Source organism: Gloeophyllum trabeum (assembly GCF_000344685.1).
Source record: "Gloeophyllum trabeum ATCC 11539 unplaced genomic scaffold GLOTRscaffold_00007, whole genome shotgun sequence".
NCBI classification, from domain to species: Eukaryota; Fungi; Basidiomycota; class Agaricomycetes; order Gloeophyllales; family Gloeophyllaceae; genus Gloeophyllum; species Gloeophyllum trabeum.
Window position 1 is genome coordinate 1424603 of NW_006920416.1, and position 27346 is coordinate 1451948.

A 27346-nucleotide genomic window follows, 5' to 3' on the forward strand; every position below is an offset into this window, starting at 1 on the left:
CTTGGACTGGAACCTTTCGAGAGCCGCTGCTTGCCTGACAGAGTCGGGGACATTGGGACACGAGGAGAGGTGTCGGACCATTCTATCTATCTTGCCTGGCATATAAAATGAAGCTGTCTTGTCGGCCATGACTGTCCATATATGATAGAGTATCAGCAGAGTTTGTTTTAAAGAGATTACAGAGACATACCGCATGCCTCGGCATCTTCATAGCTCATCACTACTCCCGCAGATCCCGAGCTTTGACTAGTCACCCTCTGAAACTGTACAATTTCATTTGTACGGTGCTTGAGGCACGAATTGCACCATGCATCCCAGTGGACGGTGTCATTCTTGTAGTGCTGCGTGCCCTTCCGGAAGTATTCCCACCACTGAGAGACCGTCGGCATAGATCACTGATGATGGATAACGAGATGGGTTTCGCAGGGGAAGGTAACGCGCCGTAATCAACGTAACATTCAACTTCAACGAGACGCGCTTGCCCGGTCTCAGCTTCCGGGCGCGCAATGCACGTGACTATCTATGATATCATTACGGCCTCATATGGCAGGTACAAGTCATGTGCGGGTCACGCATTAACTCCTTAACTTTCGTCAAACCTGGGTTTAACGTGGGAAACTGGTCAAACCCGGTCCAGGAGGCAAGGGGTTCAGCCTTAACCGGCCCATCACTGGCCACAATTACCAACCGGCCACAATTGCCATGAGCGTCTAATTGGTTCCCACGGACCCGGCAAGTACAATGAATGGCTTCGGCGCCATGACATTCCACTTTACATCTCCTTGTTCCAGTGCTGCTGCTCTTCCCTTCCGTTCTTTCACTTTATTCGGCTCGAGGCTAGGGAAGAGCGAGCTCGTTGGCTAAACCCACCCAATTTACACTTTATTTGTTCGCTTGCTCAGCCATAATGCGCTACGGTCTCGCTTTCCCGCTTTCGCTACTCGCTTACCTGTCCTTCGCCGACGCGCAGTCGACCTCTTCTTCTACATCGTCACGGTCGATTTCGACGACCGGGACAGCCTCTAGCTTGAGCTCGACGGTTTCAGGAGCGTCTAATGCGTCCAGTTTGACCTCCGCATCGTCGACTACGACTTCCTATCCCAGCCTGAGCACGGTCTCCTCATGCGGTATGTTCATCGCCCTTTAACGCTTCCAGTCAACCTGTGTGAACTGGAGAATAGTATCCCAATGCTTCGCCGTCGCTTCTGCCGCCGCCAACTGTAGCAGCATCATTGAAGTCAACTGCTACTGCAACGCGACCAATATCGCCCGGTTCGAGACATCCATGTACAGCTGCATCTCCACGCAGTGCTCCTCCACGGACCTACTCGTTGGCGAGAACATATCCCAGCAGTTCTGCAACCTCGCAAGCTCGAGCGCGAGCCTGACGTGGCCCGCGACGACCACCAGCGCATCTCAGACCAGTAGCGGGAGCAGGTCCAGCTCGACGGCGCCGCCCTCGTCATCGAGCTCGAGCTCAAGCGCACCGACGAGCAGTGCGTCGGGGAATGCTGCGGCAGGTGGCAGAGGACTGGGTTATGGGGGCGGGGTGACGTTAGGATTGGTTGTAGGAGGTGTGGGTGCGCTGCTTGGGGCAACTTTAGTCTAGGCGATTCAGCCGAGAGGGGATGGACTTTTCGTCAGGGATACTATGGATGAGGGGCGTTGGGCAAAGGACTTTAACCTACGATGACACCCAGGACAGCTCCTGGAGGTACGCGCACATTCGAGCATGTATGTTATGGGCTCTGATCCTACCGGCTACGATGCATTCACGCTCTTTCAAGTTTGTATCATCCGATGACCACCGGTCTTGCTTCACGTTGGTCTGGATGTGCTTATTCGATGCATAAGTATACCCGATACCGTTGCTTGTACATCTCCCTTGACTCCGTCACTCAGTCATACAAACGAAAGTAAGTTTCCCTCATTCTGGGACCTTTAATAAGCATGAACAAGTAAGTTGTGTCTTCTGAATGTCGTAAAAATACATAAAGCTCGTCCCAAGTCATGTATAGCTAGAAAGTTCGTTGCATCACAACAACATCCACAACACTCCCCAACCTTAACCCGACTCATCTCCAATCCCGCAGAATACCTACACGAACCTGACCTTCTCGTTCACCCGGACGGGCATCCGCGCCTTCTCAGTCACCGGGAGCACCTCCTAGAAAGAGGAGCAGAACATCAGGTCAGCATAACGCACGTCAAGAAGCCCAACCACGCATCGCGATAAATAGATACACAGAAACAAAATGAAACAAAATGGAGCCAATCACGCGTCCTCCATACCCAAACACCCAGCGAACCCCTCCCCCCAGAACGGATCGTAACTCACCTGCGGCTCCGGCTCCTCGAGGCGGATGTACGCCCGGCGCTTGTTCCTGCGCGCGACGAACCGGGTGAGGAAGAACATGCCGACGAGCATGACGAGCGCGAGGAGCGCCGCGCAGATACCGTTGACGCTTGCGCTGTTGCTCACCCACCCCGAGACCTCGTTCGGGCTTCCGCTGCATACACGCGCCCACTGCTTGTTCGAGTCGATCACGTAGTTCTGTAAGGTACGGAGCATACAGTTAGATCGTGTGCAGAGATGAGGGTAGGGAAAGAAGAAAGAACCTCGGTGCGGTAGATGAACTCTGTGAGCGGGATGTCCCCGTTGTGGCCGAAGACGTGTAACACCTGGAAGTCGGCGTCGTCCGTCCCATTCTTGAACTTGAACCGCAGGAAGTCGCGAGGGTCGCCCTCGTCGCCGCCGCGCAGCTCGATCGCGAGCGCGCTTGCAAAGTTCGCTGTGGATCATCACATGAATTAGTATTAGCATCGGTTTTCGCAAGAATCGCATGATTCAAGAACGGAGTGGAGGAAGGAGTACGTACGCATGGCCTGAAGTTCTGGGTAGCGCTCGGCGATGCCTGTCATGTGGAAGAGCGAGATGAACGGCTGGTACGATATCTCCTGGACCATGAGCTGCAGGGGGTCGTCATCCCACACGATGCGCTCCATCGCCGTCAGGATGGGGCTCAGAACCGTGCGGGCAGGCACTGCACAATGAATCAGTACGGTGCCGCGAGGGTCTTAAGGGTCAGACTCACGGTTACCGATACCTCCGATATCCTTGGATGAGAAGACGCCGTTCTCGTGGAAGTTGGCCCAGTGCCGTGCCTGCTCGATGTAGGTCGGCGGTAGGCGGTAGGCGTAGGACTTGTTGTAGGTCAGCTCCGTTCCGACGAAGTCGAATACCTATCCGTGTCCATGAGGTGAAAATGAGAAACAAGCTACCAACAGCAAGGGGCTCACATTGTACTATAGATGCAGAAAAGCGTGTTAGATCCTTCGAGAAAGGCGGAGGCTTCTACACTTACCGCGTTCTCAAAGGATACCTCGGGGCCGTAGACGAAGCCCTTGACTGCGTTGAAGAAAGGCTCGGCGTTCTTCGCCTCCTTCTTGAACTCGTCCGAGCCGTAGAAGTTCTTGATGTGCTTCTCGAAGGCGGGACAGTCCGTCCAGCTCTCCAGAGAGCGGTCATTCGACGGCTCGACGGTCTCAACTGCCCAAATCGGGCTCTTCAGCGTCACACAAGCCGCACAGGCATATCACGCACCAGGGATATATTGGTACCCGTTAAGCGGAGCCACCACGGTCTCTCCGTTCGCGAGGGTCATCCTGTTGTTGGGGTTCGGAGGGAACAGCCCCTGCAGGAGCGCGATGCACGAGTCGAAAACGGGCTTGCCCTCGCCGCCATTCTTCACCCTGATGTGGATCTGCTTCGTGTTCACCAGATCGTAGCGCATCCCGCGGATGCGCGAGGGCGAGTTCTCATTCAGATACGTCTCGCGGAGGAAGCGGCCAAGGTTGTGCGACTCCGCCTGCGAAGGGTCAGTTACTTTGGAGACCATCGGTCTGGGCTGGTAACTCACCTCGCCGAGAGGGGTGGCCTCGGTCGGGCCGGGAGCGTAGTTGCTCGGACTCTGGGGGTAGAACGTTCGGTCGCCATTGCGGGCGAGGATAACAGCGCCTTTGACTTCGATATGCGACATCTTCAGATCTTGTATCTTGTGAGGTGTGCTGAGTTAGAGACCTGAAGACTGGTGAATGTCGATCTGAGCCCAATAGACCATGATTATATACAAGACTCCGAGTATTCACTCAGCCGGGGAGCCTGGGCCGTGCATGCTGGCTGGAGGAGCGCTGTGGTGCTCATGACTGCGAGAGCATGGCAGATCCACGCCGTAACAATGTAGTGCCTCGCTAGATGTGTCTGCTTCAATTTCTTCCGAATAACTGAAGCTCATGATCTCGAATTCAAGGTACTGGAATCGAAGAGAAGCAGTAGACGTTAGAAATTTGACGGCGTCGCACCATTAGGCTTCAGTTTGACGTTGGCCATCCCACCAACGGTTCCTTTGCCATTGAAAGACACTGCCATGGTTCAGATCGCACGGGCATAGAGGCTCTGCGCGTTCCTGCACTTTCACATCGTTATCTTGGACTTTTCGGTCACGAGGGCTTAAAAGGAATGCAGAATAATGAAAATTCTCTTCCGATTACGCAAGACATGCATAGCGGCCTTGCGAAAGACGTCGTCCGGCGCTGTAAGATCTCCGAGGTATTGGCAGAGAAGGGCATCCTATCGCTGTAAACCGAAGAACTGAACAATGGGCAGCCTGACGTTAGCAGCCTTGCGGAAAACATGCCCAATTCATGAACTTACCTTATGCGGAAGGATGTTTACTAAAATAGGTCGTCAGTAGAAAATAACTTAGGGTTATATATTCCGAGGGACAACAGGACCGGAGACGTTGGACTCGGAAAGACAAAAGATCCTGAGGAGGCCCCACAACTGTTAGCTGACCGTTGTAAATTCCTTCCCCATGGGTGTGGGGAGAGGAAACTGATCGAACCGCGCGAGGTAAATGAGGCGTTACGCCATGCAATTTAACGGACTTAGTAGAAACATCACATAAATGCAAGGCATGTCCGAGACCGTGCATCACGGGAACGTGTTCACTGCTATCTAATCTCAATCAAGTTGCAGCACGGAGATAGTTCGAAAACAAGGGGCACCACAGTACCTATTACTTCTTCTTCTTCTTTCCTCCACCTTTCTGACTGCTGTGCCCTGTGGACGCTCCCCCACTCGCAGGAGGATGATCCATAACGACTCCCTGGGTGGCACCGCCTCCCTTCTTCCGCCCCTTCGCCTGCACATGAGTCGATCTCTCGCTCTTCTTCAGCCAGCGCTCTGGATCGGGCGGTGGTGTCACTCCAGGGATGACACCCTTCGGTACACGCTTCATCCGCACCCGCTTGGGTGCCGTTTTGGCAGGATCTTCGCCGGGTGCAGGGCCCGACGTTGATGCCAAGTTGGAGAGGGCTGCTGCCGGCACCTGTTGCGAGGGCGGTGGGGCGGATTCGAGACTGCTTGTAAGTGCACCCGGCAAGCTGTCCAAGGCGTGCAGGAACTCGACATTGATGAAATCCAAATGCTTCTGAGACGCTTGCAGGTTCGTAAGAATGTCGGCTTGCTCGTCGGATTGCTATACAAGTGAAGTCAAATCACCATGCCGCCGCGAACTGTCACTGGTATTTACCGGCTCGGCTGTATCCAGTAGTTGATTGTATAGGTCACACGCAGTCTGATAATCGCCCATACGGTAAGCCTGGCAGTCGTGTCAACGCTAATGAATGGCCGGAGAAACGAAATCCGGTGAAGAGGGCGCACCAGCTGTGCTTCAAGATGAAGTGCTCCTCGTTCATCCACTCCCTCCTTGCTCTTAAGCTCCCTTAGCAACTCGGCAGCCTCTGGCTCACGCTCCAAGCGGTATAGCGAGTATGCTTTCTCAAAGGAACGATCGATGCCAGCATTACTGGCGTCGATCAGCGCGAGGGCGGCATCATACTTCTCAGTTTGCAGGAGAAGGAACAACTTTGTCTGGATGGCGTCGTTATCATCCGGTACAAGCTTGAGAACTGTACAGGATTAATTACATTTCTTGAGCTTCTGTATCGACATAAATCACAAATGTAACATACTCTTGTCGCATGTCTTCACGGCGTTCGCGAAATGACCCCCGTCAATCTGTGCGCACAACGACGTGAACAACCGCCGTAATCTCTGCGGCAGAGGCAAAGGTTGCTTCGGTTTCGCAGCAGGTCGTTTACGATTCGCTCCCTTTGCCTGTCCGGGTTTTGCAGTCGTCGGTTTCGTCGGTTTGGGCCCCATTGATGCAGTCGCGCCGTTGTGGCCGTACGTGACCAAGTCGGTTCGGCAAAGGCCGACTTTAGCTCTCCGTCCTCCCTCTACCAACTCTGGCTCGCAATGTCGACCGAAGAGTAGGCGTCGGCCGTGCTTGCCCGCGATATGTACTAAACATGTTTTATTAGGCCAATGCAGGATGTCGAGAAGCCAGAGAGCCAGGAAAACCAGGCGCAGGAGCCGCCCACCGCGCCGGCAGCAATGGCTGCTGGTAACAGGAAGCGACCCCGCCTCGACTTGGGTGCTGTCGCTGGAGGACAGCATAAACGCGGTAGAAACATGTTTGGTATCTTAGTGGGCACATTGAACAAAGCCAAGATCGAGGAGAAGGAGAAAAGTGCGAGCGAAGCGGTGCGTGTTATGGTTTATGATGCGTAATAAGAGGCAGGCAACTGACTGGCATGTTTCGATGCAGGCAAAGAAACGGCAGTTATTGGAGCAGAGGTTACAAGCTAAGCTACGAAAAGAGACTGACTCTGTCAGGAGAGCCGAAGAGGCCAAAAAGGACAAGGTGAACGCGAACAGGAAGGAAGAAGAGCTGCAGCTCAAGGACTCGATAGTAAGCATCTCGCTTCTTCCGCATTGCTCAAACGTCTTACGCGAGTCCAGCACAAACTCCGCCGAACAAGATATCCCTTACTCGCCAATTTCCTCTGCACGACTGATCAGATCCCCATGGATGGCTCAGAGCCACCACCCATGAACCCCCTTTCAAACCCACCGCGATCCCACCCCCCACCTATATACTACCTTCCCGCTGTCCTCACACCCGCTCAAGAGGCCTTCTTGAATCGGCGAAAGGCTGAGGTACGACACGTACCGCTCATCATGTGTGGGTTACAACATTGATCTTTGATGTTCATTAGGTCAAGGAGGCGGCTGAGAAGGAATGGGAAGCCTTCCGCGAAGAGCGGCAAAAGGGCATCGAAGAAATCAACGAGCTCCGTCGACGCGTCGCCGAAGAAGAGGCGCGCCAAAAGGCTCAGAAAGAGACTGAAAACGACGTTGAGATGAACACCGACGAAACGCCTAAGGAAGCTGCGGCGGCGAATGGGGACTCCCAGCCTGCACCTGCGGAGCCATCCCCGGAGAAGCCTGCCGAGAACGGTAGTGCTGCACAGGAAGATGCAGGGATGGATGTGGACGACAGCGCGAGCCCGGAAAAGGTCGATGCCGCTAAAGACGATAAGCAACCGGCGGAACAGGAGAAGGAGAAGGAGCCCGAGCGCAAGGAAGAACCTGCGCCGATGCAGGCGGATGATGTGGACGCGGTGGAGTACTGATGGGACAAGGTATTGGTATTTCCCCTTTTCATTTCTGCTTTCCCTGTGGCACGTGCTTATCCTTGTATGATCTATCGTGCTTTCGTGGGTGTTGCTCATGTATCCTAATGGCTCTGAATGTGCAATCATACGACGTTCCCCGCCGCTCGATAGAGGAGCAACGAGACGTCGCAAGGGAAAGCAGCCCACATTTCACATTGTTCACCTGAACGACTTCTAAAATGTAGGATATCCCTAGTACAGACGGGGTAATAAACAATCAAAGACGAGCAGTGTTCTATGGCGTTGCCCTTCCAGGCCATCTAGACAAGAAAGTGGTCAGACTTCTGAAGGAGCGAATATGACGCCACGTACCTTGGGTACAAACTGCATTCTCTGACGGTATATCTGTTCGCCAGCCATGCCAAGAGTCGCTGTAACAAATGTTAGGGATCATCACCTACGAGATTGCCACAACACCGCTCACCTCGACACCAAGCCCATAGCCACCATGTGCGCAAGTACCATACTTTCGTTGATCGGTGTACCAGTAATACGGAGTTGGGTCAATTCCTTCCCGCTTATATCCCGCAAACAGCTCATCCAAGTCGTCGATCCTCATCGACCCGCCTATGGGAAAAAATAACCGGTGAGCGAAATTCCAAGTCTGGTACGGACCATCCCAGACGCACCAACAATCTCGCCCACACCCGGCATCAGTAAATCACAGCTCTCCGTGAACACATGTCCCTCGCCGTCCACCCGCATCTTCTTCATATAAAACGCCTTGAGCTCCGCGGGGAACCCGTACAGGAACACCGGCGTCCCGATGATGTCCGTCATCTGGCGCTCCGCCGCCTCCGCGATGTCGTCGCCCACCTTATGCGGGACCATCACCGTGAGCCCTTGCTCCTTGATGACATTTCCTTCTGCGTCCTCGGCCTCGTGCATGATGTTGTGGTCGTTGAGCCACTTGATCGCGTCCACGTACGAGAGGCGCAGGAAGGGCCGTGCGGGGGCTTTAAAGGACGGGTTGAGCTGCTTGATGTACGCAGCTGAGGTGGGGTTCGCAAGCAGACGGTCGACGGTCTCGCAGATCTGTGAATGTTCGAAGCGTCAGGATTTACTAGTAGCTCTTACATCGGAAGACAGGGCACGCACGATGGCTTCAATGTGGGTCATCAGGTCGTCAAAGTTGATGAACGCAAGCTCAGCCTCCAAGTGCGTGTACTCGCTCAGATGGCGGCGCGTGTGGCTGCACACAACCATTCAATCATCCTCGACAGAGAAAGAGAAAGACAGCACTCACCTGTTCTCCGCACGGAAACTCTCCTGAACGCAGAACACGTCCCCCAAGGCGGGCAGACATGTTTCGAGGTACAACTGCGAGCTCTGGGTGAGGAACGCAGGTTGGCCGTAGTAGTCGAATTTGAACAGCGTCGCGCCACCCTCGACCTGCGTCTGCACCATGCACGGCGGCGTGACCTCCGTCAGACTGTGCGCGGTCAGGGTCTCTCGGAACGCGGCGAGCAGTGCCGCGCGCAGCTTGAGCACGCTCGAGGCGGTCTCGCCGCGCAGGACGAGATGGCGCAGGTCAGCGAGGATGGAAGGGTCGGATTTCTATGGACGTAGCGGCGTCAGCACGCGGTAATGAGGATATGGGGGATGCCTTGCCTCGTTCAATCGGTTGGTAAAGGCATCGTCAGCACCTGGCGCGGCCCCGAGGACTCTCCAATAGTCCACGATCAGCTCGTGCCCACCGGGCGCAGTCTTCCCCTCGGGCACTTCTTGCAACGTCCCTGTTAATTGTACCGTGGATTCAAGGGTCAGGGTAAGCGCTTCGTATGTCCGAGCCTGCGATCACATCTCAGCGGGAGGAAACGTGCGGGGGAGCTGCAAAACTTGCCACAAGCCCGGAGAGAACACATTGTAAATATCCGGTGCCATCGCGCAGCACGATGAATATAATGTCTTTTTGCGAGCGTAATCTGTGCACCCATCCGTTCACGCGGACGCGCTTTGAGCGTAACGGGGCGAGATGTACAATCTTTGCCTTTATAAATTCGGATTCAGCACAGCCGCCCTAATTACTATCATTTGACGCTCACCTTTGTGGCCTTCGGGAGACTCACATCCTCCTTCAGCTGGATCTTCTTGCTCTCCTCAATCAACTTCTCCCTCCGCTCCCTTTCGGCTGTCTTCTCTTTCGCTTCTCTTTCCGCAAGCTCCTCCGCTTTCTTCTTCTTCTTCTCGAGCCCCTCCGCTCCCTTTTTGGCCTTCTTCAGCGCAGATTGTGTCGGTTCGTCGTATAGGGTGTTGGGATCCTTGCGGATCAGCAGCTTGACTGCGTCCCCGTGTGTGAACAGTGCGAACGCGAGCGACTGGTACGGCGCGGACTCGCTGCCGTTGCCGGGCGCGTCGACTCCGGCGGTCTCGTCGACATAGTAGACGGTCGACATCGTCGATTATAACGAGGGGGATGGTGGTCGTCTGAGTGAAAGAAATTCAGAATCTAAATGACTCCTGCTGTAGTGACAGATTTAGATCGCATGATCGGTTACTACTTTAGATGCCGCTATGAGTCTACCGTACTGTCTACGCGCTTAGATTCGCTCTTTTGAGAAATGCAGCAAGGTCGATTCACACGACCTTCAGGAAATGAAAAATCGAGGGAGGGCGTGCATATTGGGGGGACTTAGGAATGAAAAGAGGATAAGTCCAGGAAATAGATCCTCAGCTGTGACTACTTGCACGAGTCACGGTACGCAATGCCAGACTTCAGTGTAGATAATTTTGTCAAAATTTGTGTCAAATGAATGGTGAGAGGAAGAGGTGGAGCCTCAGATACAGAACTGACTGTCTGATCATGAGCCAGGCAAGAGGTTTCTAATATATTTGTTCTCCGAGAGGGCTCTTGAATTCACGTGCTTCTCCATTTCCTTGCTTTCCGAAAGTAAATACAGAGAATGCGATGGTGGACTCGGCGATTCGACGTATTAAAGTTCAGGAGCGTCCATTCAAAGATCACACAAATTGAACTGCGTTCGCAGAGTGGCAACACTGGACATGCAAGGCAGGTACGAGTTTGAGCCGAATTGATTGGTGTTCGGGTTAGGGTTGAATAGTTTTGAAATCCGTGGCCCCAAGCCAAGCTTGAAATAATATTCAATAATTGAACCCTCGACGAACGTGTCCTCTGTATGCTCATCTCTCTCCTAGGCCATTGTCATATAGTCTGAAGGCGGCGGTTTATGTACTCTGGTTCTCATAACAGAGTAGATCGTTTTCTAAAGCGGTCATTGATAAGAATCTAGGTGCGTTTCAGAAGGCATGGGAAGTTGGGAATGTCCTGATCAATCCTCAGGCTTCAGCGCTGAAATGACGCGTACCAGCAAGACAATAACGCATACAGCCCAGGGCTGAACAAGGCGGACTCCTAGAGTTTATCTGAAGTGGGCGCCCACAAGGACACACAAGTTCATCTGTCGATGTGGGCGCCCCCTGTAGATTGCCGAAGTCTCGAGCCTCGTTTCGTATGAACGACGTTGTTCTTGTTCTTTCGGCACAATAGACACTCTACTGGGAACCTGTCTGCTCAATTATGCGGATAGCTACTTGTTCTTGGATCAAGTTTATGCTGCGCATGCAATAAGGTCATAAAGGGGAAGGGGGCGGCGACCTGAGCGTCCTAAGGTACGTGCCCGGCACCGCCGATTATACTTCCGCCCTCGCCGATCACCTGCTTGTTGCAAGAAAAACGGGCACAAGGGAGGCGGACGAGCGCGGTTGCAGATGGATACAGTCCCCAAGTGTTTTCATGCATCTTATGGAGGGTTCTGCATATGGTGAACTCGTTGTCCCCCCACAATCAAGAAGCAGGAGACAATACTCAGGACATCTCACGGCCTGTTGTCCTCCCTTCCCAATGCTGTGCTGTCATACCCAGCATGATTCGGCGGAACCGCGTGGTCCATGTGGTATAAAGCTCGGATACAGGCTAGCCTTATATTCCGTTCGTTTCGAGTGCTACCAAGGTCCTCAATCATGTCCATGCGAGATCGACTTGACCGATTGGTTGCCGGGTCCAAGTCAGCAGCTCGCAAATTCGGCCAAGCAGTATTGCAACCGCGTTATGCGTCTATTGTTTTTGCTGGGGCAGAAGTGGGCGTCAACTTGCTGCCCATGCTGGCTCCTATTGTCAACGTGGCAAAGGAAATTGTCGAGATGTGTGAGCAGATGGAATCGAATAAGTAGGCAGTGTTTCTCAACATCATTCCCCAGAACTTAACCCATACCCCCAGGCGAGCTGCGCAACAACTCACTCAGAAGTGCTCGGATTTTGTGACGACCCTCGAGGAAGCATTGAGGCCTAAGTTTCCTTCGTTGACGCTCGAGGAGAATATAAGACAAGCTCTCGCGTACGTTGTCCATTATACACGGCGATCTTTATCAATAACCCTGCCGTAGCATCATAAAGCTAGTAGCCATCCGCGTCAAGGCTTTGACTGAAAAGCATAAAGTAAAGGCTTTTTTGGAAGAGCAGTATATCGCAAACGAAATCGGCGACTGTATCAGCACGCTCGATAGGTGCCTGTCCAACCTTTATGTGAGTCTCCACCGCATCCAGAAGGCGTGATGTTGTACTGAATTTCTCGCAGCTTCAATCTGGGATGGCAATCATTGAAACACAACACATGTTCGAGAGAAACAGGATGAGGGACCACGAAGAGGTCGTGGATCGTATGTCTACAGTCCAGGATACCCAGAGTGCCATACTTCGGATCACAAGGGAATATCGCGAGGATATACGGAATTTTCAAGCATTCATGCAGGAAGTACGTGCATGCTCCCACTATTTCCAGGCAGGCACTAAATTGATGGGACCCCTAGATATTGGGACAGTTGGAGAAGACGAACGATCCCAGACGTTTCGGTCTTGCGGCCAATCTTCACCTATTATTACAAGAGACTGGAGACCTCCTGCCCAACCTTCATCTAGAACACGGAGAAGTACAGGTTTCCACCACCATGCTTCGGACCACGAGAGAGCACAACGTAACCGACTACTACCTCGGGACCTTTCTGGGAAAGCAAAAGGTCGTCGTGAAGACAATCCGTAGTGCACTGGCGGACAATCCCGAATGGATAAGGGTGAGTGGGTTTGCTGTCGTGACATGATACTCGTTCTGAGGCCTACGTTATCAGCGGTTCCGCCGCGAGGCAGAAGTATGGACAAAAGTCTGGAAAGAGGACAAGGGAACATATACCGTGCCTGTCCTGGGCTTTGTGAAAGAGCCACACACGGATCTTCCAAACATGTGGGTTGTTGCTGCACCCCGCCGTTGCGATCAACTGACCTCGTTGCCTTCAGGTGTTTAGTTTATCCATACTATGAGCACAACGCTCTCGATTACGTTCGGAACAACGATACCACCGATCATATGCGTATTGTAAGTCTGGCCTTCATTTGCGGCCACTTGAGCGGTCTTAACGTTGGCGTCAGCTTCAGGGGATCGCGAAGGGCCTAGCTTTCATGCACGATATGGATGTCATGCACGGCGACGTGCGCGGGGTAAGGGCTTTTAGCATCGTGCACGCGACTCCACTAAAGACTACTAGGCCAGCGTCATGATAGATGAGCACGGCAAACCCCTCCTTTCTGAGTTCGGCTTGTCCAAGGTAACTACTTATATGGCCCGCTTATCCATTGTCGTACTGATATAGTCCATCGCACAGATCATCGAGGACGCCAATAAGAACCCGACTGTAATCTTGAGCTGCGAGCTGCAGCTCTCCCAAAGGTGGGCGGCTCCCGAAGTGCTTGACGGAGGGATGCAAAGCAAGAGCTCCGACGTCTTTTCGTACGGCATGACCGTTCTCGAGGTACGCTCATTTTTTAAAACGAGCGAAATATGGCCTAACGGCTGAATGCAGCTCCTGACCCACGAGGCTCCCTGGTACTATCTGCGTGACAAAAGCACCTTTGCCTTCACCAGCAAAGTGGTGCGTGGACAGCGCCCGGAAAGGCCGACGCTTCCCATAATAAGCGTAAGGGGCCTTAACGATGCCGTCTGGGATCTTTTGCAGAAGTGTTGGGCGGAGAACCCACTTGAAAGGCCAGACATGCACTCCATCGTAGAGTCCCTGCAGGCGCTCAAGCATACATCTCGATAACTCGGATCCTGGATGACTGGTATTCTCTTCCACCTCATGATTTAATGCCCTCAGTGCCTACGTAATTTGAATTGTACAATGTCTCGGTAGCTCGACTTGGGATGATTTCTATACTTTACGCCTAATGAATTTATGTCCTCGTTTTGTCGCACGCAAATGTAAATTGTAACCTTGAGACTTGTATGATGCCAGTCCCTTTCGCCATACCTCCGAATCCGAGGCAACGTCAACAGCACAGGACAACCCAAGGATTCAGGCTGAGCCCAATAAACAATAATATATGCAGTATTCATCTGAATCACGATAAATCCATCGGCTTCTCTCCTCCCCCTTCCCCTGGAAAACACAGCTCATTCTCCTCCGCCGCGGCCTCGTCGTCATCCTCGTTCCAGTCGCTCGTCGTCTCCCACTCATTATCGAACTCGATGTCGATCGTCAGCTCGCCCTCTCCGTCCGCGTCGTCTGTCAGCGGCAGGAAGCTCGCGAGCTGGCCCTGAAGCTGTGCGTGGTTGTGTGTGACTGGCTGCACCCACCGGCGCTCGCGCAGGCGCTTGTGCCGCTCCCGGTCCTCTTCGATCCGCTTGAATACGTCGTTTTTGGAGAATTGGAGCGAGGGCTGCCCGGAGGGCGAAGAGGGAGGCGCGGCGCGGCGCGCGTTGAGGCCGGCGGTGATCTCGTCGATTATTTGTGGGTCGATCACGCGTTTGCTGCGCCAGCGTTCCAATATCTGGAAGCTCGGATGTCAGTACACTGATGGGAGCCGCAGTGGAAGGGACTACCGTACTTGCTTAGTGCTCATGAGGTTCGGCAGCCCTTGCCGCCCTTCCGGCACCACGTACCCCACAATCTTCGCCAGGTCTCGCGCGACATAGTCCATATACAGACTGTGATTCGCACTCTCAGGGCCGAGCGACCCCGGCTGAGACTTTGCTAGTAGACACGTCTCGCATAACGAGTCGAGGAAGTACAGGATGTTTATTCGGTGATTAATGTCGCCCTGCCGCACGCGGTCAAACAGGTAGAGCCAGGTCAGACTGATTGGCACACCTTTTGGCACTCTTCGATGACACAATCCCACAGGTCCTCGCCGCAGCGGGCGTAGTACTTCAACGCATACCCGACAACTTTCTGGATTGAGGGTTGCGAGCTGGTGGGTTAGTTCGTTGAGAACGAATCCTGCAGAAGTGGTGGTGAACTGACGCGTTGAGTCTTCGGAGGAGGGTAAGGAATTGCATCCTTACTTCGAATGGATCCATGTTCGCAGAGCTGGTAGTCGTAACTCGTACTGGCAACTTATTCCAGAGATATTAAGTACAGTCAGACCGGCAAAAGGTCTTGGGGGAGACGTTTGTCTGATAATTAGCAGCAGTCCCAGTTTGTGGCTGAAGATTGAAGTGATCTCGGCAAGTCCGGTCCTAGCCGCTTTCTATGCGTGAGAGCCTTTGAAGCTCTCACGAATACAAATTGTCCCTTACCGAAGTCATTTCAAATTCGCTGTATTCTTGATCTTACACTGTATACGTACCTAGACACACTCGATTCTCTAGCTTTGCTCCAGGTCTCGTATTTCTATCTCTCCGACGGGCAGAGGAATCTTCATCTGACATTGTCGGACGTGGCCGCGAAACTTATTTGTCTGAAACTAGGTGGAAGCAGGACTCCCGCAGCGCTAGAGCTTAGAAACACATACGACATTCAGTCGCATTACCATAAGACAGGCGTCCAGCAATTGTAAGTCATACAGTAAATATCAGGTATTCCACTTACTCCGTGAGTTAAGGCGAGCGCTGTCAGACGCCTAATATCTTTCCAAGTGGAAGGGACACTGCTCCATAGCGCCCCCAGCCATGATATCCCGCTTCACTAAAGCTTTCGTCGCCATAATCCTCGCTCTGGTACGCCCTACCACTGCTCTCTCGGTTGCTTCCCTGCAATCAACTCGACTCCGAAACGATAGTTCCTCATCTCCTCGCTCGCCCTTCTTCGCCCGCCAACGCGCACGTACATAGACTCCCTGACGGGCGACTTCTTCGGCGAGGGCGGGGTTGAGCACGACCTGCACCCGCCACCATTGACTTCGGGAGCATCCCTTGAGGTCGCGAAGGGCGGTGTGATCATGGGCAAGCTGGGTAACGAGACCGCCAAGTGAGTGTTTACGCGAGTATGGTGCCGGCATGAGGTGGGGTTAACGGTTCGTAGGGCTGCGCTCGGTCGGGCGACGTGGAAGCTACTGTGAGCACCCCCGCTCTCCCTTGTTTCCGTACACCCACACAGAGTCCCTTGATTAGACACACGATGACGCTACGCTACCCCGAGGTACGCCCGCCTCCTTGCTTGTAACTTGTCTCGTACGTGTTCCTGATTTATGATCACAGAAACCGACAGAAGACGAGAAAGACGCGCTGAAGTCCTATTTCTACCTCACGTCTCGGCTCTACCCCTGCGGGGAGTGCGCCGCCGAGTTTCAGCAACTCTTGCGCAAGTTCCCTCCGCAGGTACTCTCCAGCTCACCTCCCTTTGCATTCATGCATTCATCCTAATACAATGCAATTCAGGTCTCATCGCGCAGAGCAGCAGCATCCTGGTCAGTACCTCCATCTCTCCCGCCCATCTTTTCTCCCTCCCTCCCTCACTAACCCTAACCCCACCAGGCTCTGCCACCTCCACAACCAAGTGAACACGCGACTCCACAAGCCGCAATTCGACTGTGCCCATCTTGACGCGACGTACGACTGCGGGTGCGGCGACGAGCCGGTATCCAACCCCACCCCCGCCGCGGAAGACCCGATGGATCTCGAGGAGGAGGTGGGGACGGGGCGGGACCGTGTCACCGGCGCGGGGCTGATCAAGGGCGGTCGATGACAGCTACTTGTGTTGTGTGTACTTGTTCTTGCTTAAGTTATTGGATTGTATATGGGTTGGAGGGGAGTACGACATAATATGTAACATAGACTTACAGCTTTCGGGTTGCTTGATCCAGGGTGGCGCGATACGGACGCTATTAGTATGGTACCTTCCTCGCCAAACTTGATCAAAACTCATGATTACAAACCGAACGCCTTATCGTCCCCTCAGCCTAGCTACAGTATGCGTTAGCCAGCTCCTCGCCGACCACATAACACACTATAAATAACACGCGCCTACGGACGGTACTAATCTAAAATGAGGAGGTAGTATCGAGACACCTTTTACAAAACCAGACGGTACGTAGTAGTGAGGGTGATAATAGTAGTAATATGACACAAATCGCGCTCAATCCCCCATGCTACGATACATTACGGACTCTTCAACGCTACGTGGTTGTAGTCCCCAGCTGGTAGGAAGACACAAGGTCAGGGCTGGCCCACAGACGGAGATCAACAAGAGAAGACTTACTGTTCTTCCAGACCTCATTACCCCACCAATGCAGCTGGATACTGCCGTTCTTAGGGAACTGCAGCGTGAAGAAGATGACAATCAAAGATATCGCGGTCCCTACAAGAGCCCAATTCATCAGCACCTCTATCCGTGGAGCCTGCAAAACACAAGACACGAGACTTACCGCTATCCAGTGCCGCACTAGTAACATAGTTGAACTTGGACCACCACGCAAAATTGCGTTGGCGAATCAGATACTGGAAGATAAATCCAACAGCAAACCACGACGAGTAATTAATCCCGGTCGCTGGCGGGAGGCCCGACACGCCGTTAAGGATGACGGGCGTGTTCACAAATTTAATCCACGAATTCGGGTACCGCCGCTGCCACAGCCAGAAAGGGACAGGCAACACCGCGCCGACAATCGTGGCGTAGAGTTGGGGGTGGTAAAGGCTGCCCGTGCCGAATTGGCGACTCGGTCCGATTAAGCCCCTGCGCAAGTCCTTAGCACTTGTCCACACAACAACGTTCTACTGCCAAGACGCACCATATTGCCGAGGCGGTATAGAATACCTGATTGTGCGGGCAAGTCAGCTGGCTCGCCTGATCGGCCTGGCACATATCTGGGATATTCGTGAACATCCACTGCTTCACGGCCACCTGGACGAAAGCAGCCAGCGTAGTGGCAACCGCTTGCGCTGTGATGCAACGATTAGCACACATCCGGCAATATGCACAGAACAAGACTCACCCATGAACGTAGCTCGAGGGGGGACCTTGATATAATGCCCAAGCTTCAGATCCTGAACGAAGGAGGTGGCCTCGGTCAGGGTCTGCACCGAGTACGCCTTAAACACCATGTTCGCCAAAGGGTTACCAGGAAGCAGAGTCCCAGGAATGATTTGCGCCAACAAATTAAGCGTTATCTATATGGAGAATTAGATGAGAAGTCAAGATAGCATAGTCGTCAAGTATGAACGTACCCCTTGACCGGTCATAGCATAGATAAAGCCCGAGGGCAACACATATATGATGGGCAGTAGGACCGATAATATCAGCGCCCAAACCGGAACGCCCGTATGCCATACCTACACCACAGATTCTGTCAACCGCCATCTCACGATCAACTCATCAAACAAGCCTACCTCCATCGCCACAATCGCCAGCGCAAAGAAAAGTACAAACACACTCATATACCACCAATCCGGCACCTCGGGGTAATTCCTCATCAGTTTCGCATGGATATCGTCCTTCTCGATGCGTATCCGCTTGACCCCATTCAGCAGGCTCCGCCCGTGGTACAGCACGGTGTGCACGAGCACGCAGGTGGTCAGGGCAAACGCGAGAAGGTACGTGACCGCGTACGTTGCGGGGAGGTAGAGGGGGGAGTACTCGTTGTAGGCCGTGACGTTGAACCTGTCATCGGGCTGCAGGACCCGCGAGATATTGTACGTGTTGCCGTACTTGTCATACGGCTCGTTGCCCGAGATAGGGAATAACGCGAATTTCCACGTCTGCAACGCACTCGGGGTCAACAGGTAATTCGGGCAAACAACAAGTAAACTTACATTAGTGTAATAAAGAATGGGGGTGATAATCCAGAAGAACAGCACAAATCCTACGCCTGAATGAGGACGGTCGATACTCTACGAGGCAACAGCCGTGCTTACCTCCAAAGATATGAACCTCAGCCCACCAAGGAATCATGAGCGGACTCCCGATCCAGGTGATCTGCGACCAATCAAAGGTGACGACGCTCATGCCCAGCCCGGTGTATACGCCAAACAGCTGGTTCACAGGCACGTTGTCGGGCAAAATCCAACACAGCCACGAGAACACCGACAGGCCCGTGAACAGGAATCCTTGTCAGGGCGGGTATTCAGCCATCGCGAAGGGCCGAATCAGCAAAGAGACGTCTTACCAGGCAGGAAGAAGAAGAGAAACGCGCCCAAAAGGACGTACATGAACCACCGGTATCTCGTGATGCCGCCGCTGCCCTCGTCGTCTTCGGCGTGCAGGGTGTTCAGCAGCGTGCACGCGACGAGGTTCTGCGGCCACACCATGCTGGCGGGCCAGACCAAGAACCGCCGGCACAGCCCAGCAAGGCCGAACCCCGTGAGCTGCGTCGCGAGCACGAACGTCAGATTGAAGCCGAAGCCGAGCTTCATCCCGTAGAACACCTCGGACACGACGATCGCGTTCAGCGCGTATGGCGGTCCTACTGCGACGTTCGCCATGATGAAGACAAGGACGTGCTCCTTGATGTTCCACGGCCCCGGGTTGAGGGAGAATTCCTGGGAGCCGAGCCAACGAGGTAGCCGGTAGGTAGTGATGGGGAGGGAGAATGCAAGGAGCTTGCCGATGGGGTAGGAGAGGAGGAGGAGGACCATGGGGACGACGGTGGGCGCGGGGTAGCGGAAATTGAAGAAGACGTTCATTGCGCTAGCAAGGATTAGAATGAGCTAATGGAGAGGCGAAAGACCTGGAACTTACCCTCCAATCATGCAGAGTGTCAGGCCGACGATCCACATGCGGATCGTCATCGCAGGCATGTCCGGGTCGTCGATATTCGACACCGACGCGCGCACCTCGGGGAACGGGCTGTCCTCTTCCTCGATCGCGTCGAAGTCAAACTCCATCCTGCGGGGCTTAGCAAACGTATAACTACAGAACGTACACCACTCACTTGATCGAGCCCTCCCTGCTCAGGTCGTCGTCGTCGATCATGCTCGGGCTGATGCTCAGGCTCGCGGTATCCGCCAGCGACACCGTCGTCGCCTTTGACTTTGAGCACTCCGCCAGGTCGTCCTCCGGCACGTCCGCCTTCTCCAGATCGTCCGCGGCATGAGGAAGCGCAACGTGCACCTCACGCGAATCGCTGTGCCTAGATAACGAGGACGGGGTCGTCTGGGGTGCGTGGCTGACTCGTCGCAGCCGGTACGGGTCGTCGGACGTATGTGACGCGGTCGAGGGCGGGCTCTCCGCTGGTGGGTGGTGGAACGCGGTCTCGTAGGGATTATGCGTAGCGGCTGCAGGCAACAGCGGTCGCGGCGACGAGGGGTCGAACGTCGGCTGGGGATAGGCAAGCAGGGGATTCGGGGACGCGAAGGGCGTCGCATACGCCGAGTACGGCGACAGCGGTGGTGGATCGTTCGACGAATCGTGGTACTGGTGTTGCGGATGTTGCTGGCGCGCCTGGGCAGCGAGCGCCTGCATCTGCGCCTGCATTTGCTGCATCTGCGCTAGCCTCTCCTGCTCATGCTGCTCCGCCGTCGTCGGCGGCAGGTACGCAAACACATCCTCGTCTTCGCTCTCCTCTTCCTCCTCGTCGATAGAGTATTCCTGTGAATAGGTGTACTGTGGGTCGTGGTCGAAGTACGCGGGGCCGCCCGCGGATGTTGAAGGGCGGGCGGTTGAGGGGCGCATGTCGGATGCGGTGAACGGTCGAGACGATGAGGACGTCGGCCGTCGGGCCATGGCGGGAGGGAGAAAGCGTCTTCGTCGTCGTCGTCGTCGGCGGGAAAGAAAGGTTATCGCCACTCCGCCAGCCAATCACATTCCCAGGAACCATCACCGGCTAGGCACCGAGCGGTGCTATCTGTTTTGTTCCGGATATGGCCGGTTTTCCGGGTTATCCGCCGGGTCTCCGGCCGTCAATAATACGGTTAATTTAACTCTTAAGGGAAATTCTGGCCCTCCTCCTCCTTCGCGTTCGTGCATATATTGTTTGGGTAATCCTCCCGTTGTGCCACAAACAAAGTCACAGAATAGCAACCAGCAGCTGCTCTGACAGGCGCCCCCCACATCACAGCCCGGCGCTTGACTTTCGGCCATGGGTGAAATGGCCGGTCAGGTACGTGCCTTGCGCCTTCATATGGGGCTGTCTGGGTTTTCAACGTTTTGGAACCAAGTCCAGACGAGCTCAGAATGACTATCTTGGTACGTTTATGCTTACGCAGGTGCTTCAGCTAAAATGAGCTGCGCACGTCCCAGTCACCCTGTCAGCTTTCCCTGAAACATCTAGACATGCAACGCCCGGGGCACCCAGGTGTTTACGTCTTACGACATTTATTTCATGACTGCCAGCGACAGTACCACTGACTAACGCCATGCGCAGAAGTCGTGGTGAGCCAGGCACGGAGCCACGATCAGACAACATCTAATCAGTCTATGGGCAGGTTAACAGACCGCCACAGGCACTGTGGGCTCCCATTTCATTACATGCGATGTCTCCGTCCCGCACTTACGCTGAATTCGACATTCAAGTCTTGCCGTCACCTTCAGGACATTTTGACATTCCTGTGCCCAGCGAAATAGGGCTCGTACCTGGCTCATTTCTGCCAGACGTCGAGCTGCCTACTGCTGCCTCACGCATGGCTTATTGCAGCTTATTGCTTGGCCGATCTGCTACTTGGCAGGAGGGCAGTGTCGCCCTACGCTACAATGGCATGTACGGTATTGGCTGTTCCACCTGCCGGGGAGGCGGAACTGTCCGTCTTGGGATGCGCAACCACGTAGCTCAACAAACTAGTCTCCGGGCAAGTGTTTGGAGCTATCCACTGAAAGAAACATCAAAGCACTGACACGTCACACAGTAACGCTGAGCCTGGTAGACTCGTACAGCACCTACGAAGGGTGATACCCCTCGTAGAGTCAGGCCGTCACTTGCTCGGGGCTACCGAATATATAGTAACACCGAAGCGGACACACTTACGAGCACAGGAACAATCTTGCAGCCATTCCATTCAGCTTTGTCGTCTTTCTGTTGACCCGCATTGTAAAATTTAAAACGTTTGCCCTGCCAAGTCATCCAAGGCTCAACACAACTGCAGCAATCTCGACTCTAGTCGTCCTCATCAATCTAGTCGTTTTGTACATTATGGTTACCGACGAATTTCAGTACATAGCCCTTATAGCTCAGTGGTAGAGCGCATCACTCGTATGTTATGATGAGGTCCGTCGTTCAATCCGGCGTGAGGGCATATTTTACACCTTATTTTTTCATCTTTGCCATTCAACGGAACACAGTGGGCAAGGACCGGTGTCCCGCCATCGGACATTCATCTTTCATGGCAAGGGTGGGAGAACACTTTCCTAGGATGCTCCATAGCAGAACATGATACAGACATAAAGAATGAAAGGACAACATTAATCAAATGTCCTGCAGACCTCTCTTTGTTCACTCAAAGGACATTCTTCATGTCCAGGTTATGGTCCAGCAAGGACCATTCTAGGAAAGTGTTCTCCCAACCAGGGGATGTTCCTGGCATGCCTGCCGGTGGGACATTGGTCTCTGCCCGCAGTGGAAATTATGCACCCCGATGTTGCTGCATAAGCACTGCGGCAAGTCTTAGACATGTAAGCACAAAGGACCAAGAATATCGACTACTATCATTGAGGGGGTTCTGCAAAAAGTATTGAATTCAGCTTGTAGCACTCCGCACACTTGACGGATTCTTATCAGATTTTCCGCAAATTGTGTAACTTAGTACTAAATCTCCTGACCATTTTGTGCATTTTTATGCAGCCTGTAGAATGCAGGAGAGAGATGCCGGGTCATGTAGGGGGTTCTGCAAAAAGGTGTCACGTGCGGTCACAGGGGGATCTCGCCGCAAACGATGTCACGCCTTTGTCACGATATGGGCCTGGGAGATGTGCAAAGTTGCCTCTCTATCTCGACATGCTCATTATTTCCTCTATCGGGATGGTGTATTGTACTGTAGATGACATATTCATGATACCCCAAGCCATTCCACTGCAGTCCGTTGAGAGCATCACGAGAGATCTAGTGGACACTGTTTCTTTCCCATGGCCTACAGGACCCATTTTCTCTCCTTCTCTTCAACCACAGCAGATATTCCCATTCTGACTTGGCAGAGGGTCTATTCTAGTGTATATATACCTGCCTGAGCTTACCCAACATTTTTTGGTTGAGTCTGGAATGAGATATAAGGGGGTGAGGGGGTTCTGCAAAATTTGCAGAACCCCCTCAATGATAGTATAAACACTGAACATGAAGGCACTCGATCAGCTGATCCGGTGGTCCCCCCCGGGGGGGGGGGGGCAGTTAAAGTCGAGGGATTTCGCATCACTGTCAAAGTTACCATAATGACACGTACGGGCGGTAGCAGAGAAATATTCAACAGCAGCCGTTGACCGTCATAACCGCTAGGACACATGCATCACATTATCGATTCAAAGTAGCCGTCATCGACCCTGCACCAGCTCTCCAGCCATCTTCATCAGTGCAAAATTCCCGGGGACGATGCCAGCTCTAATGAACGCTCTCCATCATGGTGAGCGTTGCAGCAGGCATTCGTGAGTCTCAAGGAGCTATTTATGCATCGACTCACTGATATGCACGATACGTATATCATTGTTCCCAAGTCAGCTCGAAACACTCCTCCTTACGCTTTAGAGACTCGATCAGGAGCCTCTCCCTAAGTCTCCTCGGGCCGTATTGCAGCAAATTGCAGCAAAGCTGAGTCCACCACGTTCAGGCAATATGTGACTGAGTTCCCGTCTTCCAGGCTGCCTTTGATTGATAGGTCGCAGAGCAGAAATACTACGCGGGGTCGGTGCGCGCAGCGGAAGGAAATGCAATGCTTTGAAATTCATTTGGATATGATTAGACCTGGTCCGTGCGTGCGAAAACACCGGATAATCCCGAAACCCCCTCTTTGTCGTCGTGCCACAGCTTGCGCGCAAACTGTCACGACCGTCACCTCCGTCACCGCGCTCGGCGCATTTACAATGGCCTCGACGTCGGACGCGTCGACGACGACAATTCCCCTGTACAAGGGGAAATTCACGAACCGATCGTGGCATCAGTTACCGCCGGAAATAATCAGGTCTTATGTCTCCTGTTGAACGTTGAGTTCGCGGTGCTCAACGCTATTTCATAGGCTAATCGCCACACACTATTTGCTGGATGTCTCACCTTCGTCGTATTGTCCGCAGACATGGGAGATACCACAGTTTTGGCCGATGCGAATGATGTACACGGTCCTGCGCGACGCGCTTCAAGTCGAGAAACTGATGCAGATCTGTCCGAGTTGGCATACAGCCAGTGAGCTTCAAGTTCTGCCATTTGTTTCAACCCTAATCGCGTTCTGGCAGTCGAGACGCATTTATTCTGGCAGCACGCTTGTGCGGTGATCGACCCGCACGACCTGCTTCTCGCGCACTCCATCATCCAGCCGAACCCGAACAGTGCCGCCACAGCAACGGCGAACGCGCGCCCCGTGCGCCTGTCGCCGTTCCAGCACTTCAGAAACATCACCAGCTGCTCGTGTTATGTCTGCCGGATCAACCACCCATACCAGGACCACGGGCTCACGTCGTGGAAGCGCAACGTGCACACGTACTGGCTCGGGACGGTGCCGTCGTGTCGGGAGCACCGCAAAGCGACGTTCTGCGGGCTGTGTCTGCGCGAGGCGCCGCCGATGGAGCTCGAGGAGCAGTACAACGCGGTGAGCTGCGCGGAGAACGAGGACGAGGAGACGTGGCCCGGGATCGAGGCGACGTGTCGGAGCTGCCGTGCCGAGTGGCTCTGGCAGCGCGCGGCCGCCGGCAGCCCGCGCGACCAGGCGGCGATCGGCGGGCCCAAGTTCAACGCGCACGACTGGGAGACGCGCCAGTCGATTGACGCGTTCATCGAGATGGGAGAGGGCACGATCTCCGAGGTGCTCGCGCTCGCGCAGGAGAAGCTCTGGCTCCGCAAGCACACGAAGCTCCCGGACATGCTCCAGCAGGCGATCGCCGCGTCCAGGTACGCGTCGCGCGAGGAGGGCTACTCGAGCACGGACGACCTCAGCGAAGACGAGGAGGAAGACCCCGAGCTGCTGTCTATCACCGAGGAGGCGGGTGGCGTGCGAGACCTAGCGATCAACGACTTCGCGCGGAATCGAATATTGGACGGCTACTGGTTCAGCCCGGCGGATCAGTGGTATGGCCACACGAACGGGGATCGCTCGCCCATCGTCCGAGCCATTCACCCATGTCCCTGGTCTCTAGATCAAGAAGATGGCGACGAAAACACTCTCCACCCTCGCCCGGCCACTGTGCGTGCCGAGACGCCACCATCATTCCAGCTGTGCGAAGCCGTATATCGGGCGTACCAAAAGCAGATGCGTATCGTGTTACTACCTGCGATGAATAACATCGTGCGAAAGATTGTCATCGAGTGCGCTGCCGACCGCGTGGATCCTGCTTTGAGAGCGAGTAGAATGGAGATGGAGGATGTGGCGGCAGCACTGCGGGACGAGAGCATGTGGTATAACGGGATCGATTGGTTAGAAAGAAGGGCGAACAAGAAAAGAGAAGAAAGAGACAGGCTGCGAAGGGAAGAGGAGGAGGATAGGGAGAGCTCGACCAGTTCGAAGAGCGACGACTCGCATGCGACAAGCCCGGTGCTGAGTACATCTACGCTCGGTACGACCCCTTCCCCGCCGCCTCTCGTGACGAAAAAGGATGATGAAGTAGAAGGACTGCGTCAGGTTCCCATACCGGTTTCGCCTGTGCTCGAGACTCCGAGATTGCTGCATCCGATTCCGTACATACCTGTGACTACCTCGCACATGCCGCCGTTTAGTCAAGAGGCGTTTAAGATGGTACGTCGCGTTGACTTCTTTATCACGTCATGCTTGGCTTAATCGGCAATCTAGGTATGGCGCGAAGCATGTCAGCCCCTATATCAATGCCGATGCAAGATCTGCGAGCGCGCGATGATCAAAGCTAACATCGAGGCTGGAAATCTCATTGCCAGCGAGTTGCAGGCACAGCAGGCCGCCCCGGAGTCGAACGTGCAGGCGGATGACCAGAACCCGGGTGAAATACGGATAGAGGACGCGGAGGAAGAGGTGCATTTTGAGGAGGAGGAGGAGGAGGTTGAGGAGGAGGAGACCAGCACGACGACGACCGAAGATGCCAGGGTGTACACAGTCACTCCTCGGAAGCGATCGCGCGATCTGGAGGAAGACGCGGAAGGTGAATCAGATCGATCTCAGTCTGGGGAAGAGGATGATACTGAGCGGAGTCGGACGCCTCCCAAACGCGTCCGAAGAGAAGGGAACTATTCGGCGCTAATCGCAACCACCAGGGTGCGACTGTCGGCTTCGAAAAAGCGGAGTTCGGAGGAACTGGATGATGGGCCCCCGCGTCGCTCTGCCTCGCGAGAGAGCGGGAAACGGCGACGGATGTCATTGGAGAAGGATGTCGATGAAAGCGAAGAGGATAGCGGGACCTCGCCGCCTACGAGTGTCTTGCCATCTGCTGAGGAGGAGTTTGACGACGATCTTGAAGTCACGGTCACCCCGAGTCGTGGCAGACGTGCAGCATCGCCTAGTCGCGTTCCGCGTGCGGGGCACAAAGTCCCCTCAATAGGCGATGCTCCTGAAGCAGCGCTGAATAGGACGGTCCCCAGCGTGGCCGGGTTAACTGTCGGTAACGCTAAAGCTGGCCACATCTTGAAATAAAGTGGTTTCTTATTACTCAAGGGACGCGCGACCCAATGTACTTTTAGCAGCTTTACAGTTTTTAACCCCCTTGTACCCCCACCCGAATCTTCGCCTTTTCGTCTCGGAGTCGTGTCCCTTTGCCCTTTGTGTTGTATAACCTGCTGTCTTGTTTTCTGTCACCAATAAAGTGCGTTTGAAGGCATCTCACATCGATCATGAACGGACCGCAGAACGTCTACTGTGGGAGGTTGTGGGCAGTGTTGGCATTGCAGCCGCTTGCAGATCGATAGACCATCAATTTAGAAAACTACTTCTTCCGTGAGATCTACGGTCCTGTGGCGGGGGAGCTACAGTCCATTACAGTCCCAGTTCCCACGCCTTTTGGGACCCCGGCCTCCCCATTCCCCGTCCATCCCGGCCTGCTGGAGGGCCAGATACACGCCTCCCGCGCTTCAAATATTGTATGTACATGCAAATATAATCTATGCTATTGTTAGTGATATTTGAGGGTCAAAGAAGCGCATCAGGCGCTCGGGAACTCTACGAACGCGCGGGTGAGGTAACCAGATATCTACCCGAGGGACTGTAAATGCCAAGGCTATGGACTGTGAATTTCGCCAGCGGAAATCGCGTCGTGACGCGATTTGGCGCGGGCGCGCGCCGAAATCGACCCCCTCCTCAGCTAGGTTCGGGTCGGCAAATTCACAGTCCCAACCGCGGCATCACAGTCCACTCGGCACCCAGATCTTTGGCTTGCCCCGAGCTTTAGCTGACCTACTTGCTTGCTCCTGGTCTTTATTCCTTACTTGTCTGTACTGTACTGTAACTGTACATGT

General features: G+C 54.0%; 10 protein-coding genes and 1 non-coding gene across 11 annotated transcripts; 6 read left to right on the forward strand and 5 right to left on the reverse strand.

Moving 5' to 3' along the window:
- Positions 1 to 778: 778 nt before the first annotated feature.
- Positions 779 to 1933, forward strand: GLOTRDRAFT_111219 (uncharacterized protein). Its single transcript, XM_007868300.1, has 2 exons — positions 779 to 1127; positions 1182 to 1933. The coding sequence occupies exons 1-2, from the start codon at positions 908 to 910 to the stop codon at positions 1607 to 1609; spliced, it is 648 nt and encodes a 215-aa protein (XP_007866491.1). The 5' UTR covers positions 779 to 907; the 3' UTR covers positions 1610 to 1933.
- A 342-nt stretch (positions 1934 to 2275) lies between these two features.
- On the reverse strand, positions 2276 to 6265 carry GLOTRDRAFT_76739 (phosphoglycerate mutase-like protein; the record flags this gene model as incomplete). The annotated part of the gene is made up of 10 exons (XM_007868301.1): positions 6037 to 6265; positions 5726 to 5973; positions 5595 to 5663; positions 5083 to 5540; positions 3605 to 3969; positions 3360 to 3550; positions 3096 to 3243; positions 2880 to 3044; positions 2620 to 2792; positions 2276 to 2554 (listed from the first exon to the last, which is right to left on the reverse strand). The coding sequence occupies exons 1-10, from the start codon at positions 6224 to 6226 to the stop codon at positions 2276 to 2278; spliced, it is 2286 nt and encodes a 761-aa protein (XP_007866492.1). The 5' UTR covers positions 6227 to 6265.
- A 195-nt stretch (positions 6266 to 6460) lies between these two features.
- On the forward strand, positions 6461 to 7542 carry GLOTRDRAFT_106055 (uncharacterized protein; the record flags this gene model as incomplete). The annotated part of the gene is made up of 4 exons (XM_007868399.1): positions 6461 to 6610; positions 6675 to 6818; positions 6869 to 7066; positions 7126 to 7542. The coding sequence occupies 4 exons, from the start codon at positions 6461 to 6463 to the stop codon at positions 7540 to 7542; spliced, it is 909 nt and encodes a 302-aa protein (XP_007866590.1).
- Positions 7543 to 7819: 277 nt separating this feature from the next.
- Positions 7820 to 9980, reverse strand: GLOTRDRAFT_106056 (uncharacterized protein; the record flags this gene model as incomplete). Its single annotated transcript, XM_007868400.1, has 9 exons — positions 7820 to 7844; positions 7897 to 7955; positions 8009 to 8151; positions 8214 to 8619; positions 8683 to 8776; positions 8831 to 9141; positions 9196 to 9375; positions 9428 to 9568; positions 9630 to 9980. 9 exons carry the CDS (start codon positions 9978 to 9980, stop codon positions 7820 to 7822), a joined length of 1710 nt encoding a protein of 569 aa, XP_007866591.1.
- Positions 9981 to 11565: 1585 nt separating this feature from the next.
- Positions 11566 to 13695, forward strand: GLOTRDRAFT_129636 (kinase-like protein; the record flags this gene model as incomplete). Its single annotated transcript, XM_007868302.1, has 11 exons — positions 11566 to 11771; positions 11823 to 11939; positions 11989 to 12127; positions 12180 to 12356; positions 12412 to 12672; positions 12727 to 12839; positions 12893 to 12971; positions 13025 to 13093; positions 13141 to 13200; positions 13258 to 13404; positions 13456 to 13695. 11 exons carry the CDS (start codon positions 11566 to 11568, stop codon positions 13693 to 13695), a joined length of 1608 nt encoding a protein of 535 aa, XP_007866493.1.
- Positions 13696 to 13797: 102 nt separating this feature from the next.
- Positions 13798 to 14951, reverse strand: GLOTRDRAFT_61326 (uncharacterized protein; the record flags this gene model as incomplete). The annotated part of the gene is made up of 4 exons (XM_007868303.1): positions 13798 to 14422; positions 14480 to 14692; positions 14743 to 14842; positions 14896 to 14951. 4 exons carry the CDS (start codon positions 14949 to 14951, stop codon positions 13994 to 13996), a joined length of 798 nt encoding a protein of 265 aa, XP_007866494.1. The 3' UTR covers positions 13798 to 13993.
- Positions 14952 to 15329: 378 nt separating this feature from the next.
- GLOTRDRAFT_138931 (uncharacterized protein) lies at positions 15330 to 16557 on the forward strand (the record flags this gene model as incomplete). The annotated part of the gene is made up of 8 exons (XM_007868304.1): positions 15330 to 15426; positions 15476 to 15590; positions 15653 to 15840; positions 15895 to 15927; positions 15984 to 16011; positions 16071 to 16190; positions 16251 to 16279; positions 16347 to 16557. Exons 2-8 carry the CDS (start codon positions 15543 to 15545, stop codon positions 16555 to 16557), a joined length of 657 nt encoding a protein of 218 aa, XP_007866495.1. The 5' UTR covers positions 15330 to 15426; positions 15476 to 15542.
- Positions 16514 to 16751, reverse strand: GLOTRDRAFT_111221 (uncharacterized protein). Its single transcript, XM_007868305.1, has one exon. The coding sequence runs from the start codon at positions 16735 to 16737 to the stop codon at positions 16561 to 16563; it is 177 nt and encodes a 58-aa protein (XP_007866496.1). The 5' UTR covers positions 16738 to 16751; the 3' UTR covers positions 16514 to 16560.
- On the reverse strand, positions 16752 to 19962 carry GLOTRDRAFT_76749 (oligopeptide transporter). Its single transcript, XM_007868306.1, has 12 exons — positions 19739 to 19962; positions 19546 to 19692; positions 18974 to 19494; positions 18723 to 18914; positions 18621 to 18670; positions 18198 to 18566; positions 18036 to 18140; positions 17804 to 17978; positions 17600 to 17750; positions 17237 to 17544; positions 17071 to 17169; positions 16752 to 17008 (listed from the first exon to the last, which is right to left on the reverse strand). Exons 1-12 carry the CDS (start codon positions 19777 to 19779, stop codon positions 16971 to 16973), a joined length of 2196 nt encoding a protein of 731 aa, XP_007866497.1. The 5' UTR covers positions 19780 to 19962; the 3' UTR covers positions 16752 to 16970.
- Positions 19963 to 21958: 1996 nt separating this feature from the next.
- On the forward strand, positions 21959 to 22034 carry GLOTRDRAFT_t76. Its single transcript has one exon. It is a non-coding gene; the product is annotated as a tRNA-Thr (tRNA).
- A 1311-nt stretch (positions 22035 to 23345) lies between these two features.
- Positions 23346 to 26716, forward strand: GLOTRDRAFT_121520 (uncharacterized protein; the record flags this gene model as incomplete). The annotated part of the gene is made up of 7 exons (XM_007868307.1): positions 23346 to 23370; positions 23601 to 23630; positions 23750 to 23903; positions 23958 to 24121; positions 24172 to 24524; positions 24738 to 25664; positions 25719 to 26716. 7 exons carry the CDS (start codon positions 23346 to 23348, stop codon positions 26526 to 26528), a joined length of 2463 nt encoding a protein of 820 aa, XP_007866498.1. The 3' UTR covers positions 26529 to 26716.
- Positions 26717 to 27346: the final 630 nt, after the last annotated feature.